Consider the following 7,016-nt stretch of genomic DNA (forward strand, 5'->3'; position numbering starts at 1 on the left):
CATTAAATGGAAAGTACTCAAAGAGTGCAAACCCTATAATAACACCAACAAAAAATGTAACCTATGTCTTCACAAAAAGTTTATTTTAATCTGTAGAAAAGATCTTTGTAGCCTGAACAAACGCAATGATCGAAATTACCAAGTTCATGCCCCCCCAGAAATAGATATCTACTCAAAACCTCTCGAATATTGTAAAGTAACCGTTTGTATCATGGCACGTGAATTGTATCACGCCACGTGCATTAGTACTTTATCGCCGAGCAAACGCTTGTTTTAATCACCAGTATCATGGCACGTAAATTCTATCACGGTACGTGGAATTGTATTGTATCACCTAGCAACTGCTTGTTTTAAATCGCCAGTTTTTGATTAATTTATATAGCCAGCCTTTAAATCTTTACCGGCCATTCGTTTAAGTTGCCTGATGAGTGTGGTCAGCTCCTAACCATACAAAACAGAGCTGTAACATTAAAACAATGAATCACTTCTGAAGTGGATATCTCCATATCAATCGATTTTGGGGAGTTAGCGATGCTGGAAGTTATCACTGCTAAAAGATCGTAGGCTTACGCACCACGCAGTCAAATATGCCCCCCCCCCCCCCCGGGGGGGGGGGTCTACTTCCTTATAAGAGGCTAATGGGGATGTGCCGCTGGATGGGGTTCGCATTTTTACGACTGGATTGACTAGAATGTGGTTGCATTTTCAATAGAGTTACTAAAATGGGGTCGCACATTTTCGGATTTTTGGGGTGAGAAAGTTCTATTAAGTAGGGATTCGAAATGGTCTCGGTTAAAAAGTGCCGAAAGTTGTCGTTATTAAATGTAACAATCACCTCGCATTACATTCCGTTCTTGAAAGTAAATGCATAAATAGAAAGTGACTTAGTTGGGATCGCGAAAATTCATTTTCCCAAAAAGTGTTTAAGATGGGGTCTATAACTGGCCACAAAAAAGACTATAATGGGGCAGGGGCTCTGAGAGGCCAGCTGCACATACCCAGCAAAACTGAACCCAAGTACCTCCCCCCTCCCCCCCCCCCCCCCCCTTCGGGAAATAGCCCTTTTTGAGTTGGGTTCACTTCGGAGCACTTCATTTCCTGTTTATTGGCATTGTCAATTGTCCTAATAAGGATATTGACAGACGTCCGCGGGACGTTCTCTCGAAATCGCGAGCCCAGTCAAGAAAACGGAGGTCAAGTCTATAAATCTCGAAGTTTAGATCCATGAACCTGTTCTGGCTTCTAAACAAAATTAAACCAGTTTTCTGATTTTACAGGTTGAAATTTTGAACAGGTAAGTCTTGCAACTTTTATTTGGCTATCGTAGTGTATAAATATAATTCAATGACGTTTTTTTTTTTTTTTCACTTTTAATTTGTGTAAAGTTGCGTTTTCTCTCTGGTGTTATTGTTTACGGTTTAATAAAAGTCTGTAGCGTAGACTTTACAATTAGCAGATACCACCCTAATTTTCAAAGAGTATTAACCATTCGAATGAATGGCATTGGCCAGTACTTTCTGGTGATGCTGCTTACGCCTGAATCTTTTCGAAAAAAACACTTTTTGAGAAATATTCCCTGAGCTCTGACACTCTAGCTGGAGGGTGTTTGAACTCAACTCAAAAGGCCTGATTCTGATCCGAGACGGAGTGCTTTCACCCAAACCGGAATTAAACAAAGAACAATCACCAAGAAAAATTATCAACGAGATGAAACATCATTTTCGCTTTGCACGCATGTCTTTATTTATTCTCAGTTTTACAAATCCTTTAAACCCACTGTTTTAAGCCCCTTATAACACTAATTAACCGTTGTTGCGTTTTTGAAGGCCATTGCTGTTGGCATCGTGACTTTATTGCTGCAAGTTCCAGCCGGCTCACTGAACCAAGATATACCCCATTGCTTTGATATGCACTTCGCCATTATCTGGAAAAAACCCGGCAGGAGCATCGTTTCCACACGAGTTGGACGAATCATGAAGTCCTCCAGTGCCAAACCCAATCCTGGAGTCTGGTGTAACGCAGTCGATGTTGTTGTCAGCAATGTAACCGATTCTTGCTCTGGCTAGGACCTGTTCGTTATTGCCAACCTGCTTGACGTTGAACCCCTCCCTGGAACATCCGGTCTGTAGAGAGGCTGCAGGACCAATCAGTGACTTCCACGTGTCACGACCCAGTGTGGCGGCTTTGTATTGACCGTCAGCGATCAGTGAGTATAGGGAGCTGGCCTGCTGGTTGATGACAGCAAAGTTGATTTTGTTGTCGACCATCATCCCAAGACAGAGCTTAGTAAAAGGCGTGTTCCAGTAGGTCGGCAGCTTGGTTTCGGTATTGTCAAGCCCAGTCTGTCCTCCTTGAGGGTTAAAGCTTTCTTTGGTACTCCAACGAGGGGAAGCGTAAATGAAGGTATTCTGAAATTAAAGACAGAAAAAATCTCTTCTTATTAGCAAGAAGAAAATGAAGAAACAAAAATGTGGCAGAATCTAGAAAGAAACGAACCTTTGCACCATCAATCTTCATGGCCAGCGTCCATGCTCCACTCCCACACTCAGAGTTTCCCATTTCACAGTAAACAGCAACCACTTCCGAGCCAACCCTCAGGTCGTACACGCCACTCGGAAGTGACCTGTAAATACAAAAACGAAAGAATCTATAACTGCTTTGGATCCGGATCTAAACTAGACCAACCCTGTTTTCTACTGAGTGTTTTGCTTTCGTTCGCTATGTTACTACCTAACACGATTACCTCCGAAATCACAACAGGTGATTCAATTGGCGCTGCGATTTTTAATAATAAATTATCCATTTGTAAAACGCATTTTAGCATAACAATAATCAAAAGTGCTGGCTGTATACAACAACAACAAGTCAATTTGCGTTAAAAAGAAAATAATGTGCCACACATGCCTAAGATGATACTACTCAACACGAAAAAGCTTCACGAACTATGAAAGTCTTCAGCTATTTCGTAAAGACAACCAGTTCGTTGTGGCTGGAAATCAAAGATGTTTCACCAAGGGTAAGGAGAAACCTGGCGCTAGCACGGGCAGACAACCCTCTGCTTGTGTGGTGTAATTACTGTTTGGAACTTGAGGCTTTGCATTCATCCGGGGGGGAGGGGGGTGGGGGAGTCTCGTATGAAAGGGGCGGGGACACTCGTCGTCTCGCTTAGGGGTGTAAATTTCGGATTTTGGTCTCACTTAGGGTGTTCTGGGCAAAACGCCATCATATTTAGCCGTGAAGGTCTCGTTTAGGGGTGCACGCGAAGAAATATAAAAAATATATATTTGTCTGTTTTTAAAATGGTCTCTTTAAAGGGTCAACAAAAACAAAAAGCAAAAACAATAGCGCACATGCACACTGCTCTCGTCGCTATAAATTTTCATTGACATCCCCGTTAGTTTACAGGTACCATTCAGTGGCGTTATGATATCCCAGAATAAAATTGACGCGCTTGGCGCTGGTTACATGCATTCGCCTTGACTTCTGATTGGCTTATTGTGCTACAGTATTTACACAAATTTATTTGATGCGATCGGCCGGAATATTTGGTCTTGGTTTAATAACAGACTAATAACTAAGAAAGGGACGAAGAGGTAATGAATAGGTGCAGCCACAAATTAAAACTATATTTTATCGGTTAAGTTGAACTCTCCGGAATATTGTACACTGTTCGACGGAAAACAATTTTTTTTTCACTAAATAATTTATTAGTGATCTAGAATCATTGTAATTTTTTGAAGAACCGCCAAACTGTTTGCCAATTGATTCGTTTTGAATGTTAATTTTCTTTTGCCTAAAACTAGAAAAGGTTAAACGAAATGAATGTAAAAGATTTCGATCTCCTTCCTGGCTCGGATTGAATAAGATAAAGATGACATGTATACACGCCAATAATTGTTACTTGTTTTAGCTCAAATTAACTACGTCAGCTGTCCTTGTCAACTTACGGATATTTCTCGTACAGTTCGTTGCAAGAAGAGGGATCTGTAAAAAAAAAATGTGTTAGTACAAGTTTGAAATTCAGAGATGTTACAAAATTCAAAAGAAAAATTCTGGAGATGAGTTCTGTTTACCTGGCCAGATTCTGCCGTTTCTACCTTAATACTATCTAGATGGGGCTTTTTTTTGGTCTTCTGCATGGGGCCGGGGGGAAGGGGGATTATGCCCGCCTCCATAACTTTAGAAGTATAAAATATATGAAAATGACACTTGGAGGATAGATAGTACGTCCGCATCGTAAGGTGATGACGTCCAGTTTAAGGTTGTAATTCGGTCATGACTGCCAAATGGCAGCAATCTTGGATTCGCCATCTTTAATTATTGGATTTTCCCAAAACTTCAGGAAAGCGCCAAAATTGAACGACAAGTAATCAAAACCAATAAAGGAACACTGATATGAGCTGAAAACATCAACGTTATGGGAAAAATGGTGACTTTCCTTCATTTTTAAAAGTTATTTTCAGAGGTCAAGGCAATCATTACTAACCGACTACTTGAAAAACTGAAAAATACCGGAAGCCTCAGGCCGTTTGCTCGAATATAAAAAATGTTATTCAGGTTCAAAGTAGCCCCGCGTTAACCCCCCTCCCCGTTCATTTCTAGATAGAGTTAAGGCTTTACAGCGTCGTCTCAACGTTTCTATGGCTAATGAAAGAATATGCCGTAGGAAGAAAATCATACACATCAAATTACTTTCATGGGCTATATTAATAATTCGCCACACCTGTACATGTGATACTTGGTAGTATAAGTGGAATGATGATTCCCACTTTTTGCCGAAACACTAGTTCTAAAAAGGGTTTAAAATGCATAACAATTTCACGGACATTTTTTTTCAAAATTGAACTGATTATTTTTCTCTGAAAAATGCATGGTTGTGTGGTTTTCTTTCTGGATTTCAATAACCCTTGCTAAGATCTTCTTTTCCTCGCAGAGTCACTGAAAGTGTTCTAAAATACCTATAAATTAGTGGGCACCGTACACAATAAATAAGGCCCAAGTTGTTTAAAGGGCAGATAACACTATCTAGGGCATAAAATGTAACTTCAACCAATACAATTTATCCATAGGATAGTGACTTATTCGCTGGATAAAGCTATCTGCTCTTTGAACAACTGGGGCCAGAGACCATCCCGAGATGCGCAGAATGTATGCGCAGTAACAAAAAGGAGGCAGCGTCCTTAATGGCGCGAAAACTTTACCTCCAAAAATTCCATGTACTGGCCAATTTTGCACGATTCTTGCACATTCTCGTCAACTGACCCGCAAATAATTAAAAGCATTATGGTATCACTTACAGCAGTCTTGGAAACCCTGAGACGTCACACTTATCACAAGCGTCAGAAGAACAAACACAGTCTTCATGGTGAATGGCAAAAAAACAGGTCTGGATACTGAAAAGAAAGATGAAATAATTGCAGAAACAGATGAACCCTACTAACCTACTTTTCTGAAATTGAACGAACGAATAAATGATTTATTGCTTAATTACTTGTTTGCAAGATGAACAAACGAACGAACGAACGAACGTTAACGGCTGGGTAAGTGAGTGAATGAATAAATGAATATACGGACGGACGGACGGACGGACGGACGGATGGTTGGATGGATGGATGAGTGAGTGATTTGAATAAATTTTGAATGAGATGAACGAATAAATGAACAAAGGAATTAATGAATGAATGAAAAGAAAAAGGAAAACAGGAGTCTAGCAAAAAGACGCACGTTATCACGAACGATAAGAAAGTCAAAACTCGAATTACGGGAACTGAATTGAGGAAGAGTTTGATTGTCTGCAGTCATGACGTCTTCAATATCTATCATATGTAGGTTTCTTGTGGGCACTTCTCTAACAACTGGAAAGACTAAAAATTTAACAAAGAGGAAAGTATCAAGACACCCACTGTACGATTTAATGTAATTTAACAGGTCAAAAAATTAAAAAAGGAGGAAAACACTGGAAAATGTTTCAAACATCAAAAGTCTCACGCTTTTAAATAAGAAGAGGAAAAGAAAAAGCCCATTTTTTGAGCGAAATAGTTTTGTGCTAAATGGCAGTATGCCTAAGATATCTTTAAACACGTTATCCGATCGTAATCAATCTTTACCTTAGTCTAGTTTTTAGCACCTGAATATTGGAAACTGATGAAAACGATGGGTAGAAACTGAACGCAACAAAAGAACATATACGTTTTTCCTACAGAAGGAAAATCTGGATCTAAATGATCAACAATCAAAATGTGTCTCGCGCCTCCGCTAGAGTGCTCGCTAATTAAATTGCTGAGTACCTCGTTCTCTGTGAAAAAGATTAGCCTGAAAAAACTAACAAAAATGCTAGTCGAATGAATCAGATCCTCATAGCTACTTAGTAAGCTAGTAGTCCAGTGAATTTCGTTTAGAAACTGACAAATCTATACTCAGATAAATAAAAACTTACCTTGTAGGATGTTGTGAGGTTGTTAAAACTTCAGTTGGATCCGGAGCTTTCTAGCCAGTCCTAGAACTGAAATAAAGATCTGTCTGGTTGTGTCCTTTTTATTGCTTTGAAGACAATACATCCACCCGTACAATACGTGTGGTCATTAATGATCACAAAATTAATTACCACTGCAGCTATTTGACACATCTTAATTATCTCTCACAATTTTCACACTGTGGGTGTGAATCAGCACTAGGGTGGGAATCGCGATATTGAGCAAAGTATGACGACGACTTCCTTAATTAACTCATACGTGAACAGGCAACGCTTTTTTGCACCTTACGATCTTGAGTGGCCAATATATAGTACATTAAAACTCAAAAACGAGGTCAGACAAAGTCAGATAACCTTCTTTGTTTAAAAAGCCCCGCCTACTCTTCTCGAACAGACATATTTTTAATTGAGTGTTTTGAGACGTTTATTTTTTAATCAGTTGACTGTGGAAGGCGTGGCCAAATGAAGCAATTATGTCAAACATCAAAACAAAACACTTTACAACTTTGGTATGTGAAATTAGGTAAAGAATTAATGCGTTTTA

General features: G+C 39.6%; 1 protein-coding gene across 1 annotated transcript; it reads right to left on the reverse strand.

The window, feature by feature from the left end:
- Window positions 1–1,724: 1,724 nt before the first annotated feature.
- Window positions 1,725–6,676, reverse strand: LOC146451264 (putative skeletal organic matrix protein 5). Its single transcript, XM_085099260.1, has 5 exons — window positions 6,437–6,676; window positions 5,298–5,393; window positions 3,948–3,984; window positions 2,497–2,623; window positions 1,725–2,408 (listed from the first exon to the last, which is right to left on the reverse strand). The coding sequence occupies exons 2-5, from the start codon at window positions 5,362–5,364 to the stop codon at window positions 1,875–1,877; spliced, it is 765 nt and encodes a 254-aa protein (XP_084955386.1). The 5' UTR covers window positions 5,365–5,393; window positions 6,437–6,676; the 3' UTR covers window positions 1,725–1,874.
- Between the last annotated feature and the right edge of the window lie 340 nt (window positions 6,677–7,016).

This window comes from Pavona decussata, unplaced genomic scaffold (genome assembly GCF_977016875.1).
Source record: "Pavona decussata unplaced genomic scaffold, jaPavDecu1.1 SCAFFOLD_391, whole genome shotgun sequence".
Taxonomy (NCBI): Eukaryota; Metazoa; Cnidaria; class Anthozoa; order Scleractinia; family Agariciidae; genus Pavona; species Pavona decussata.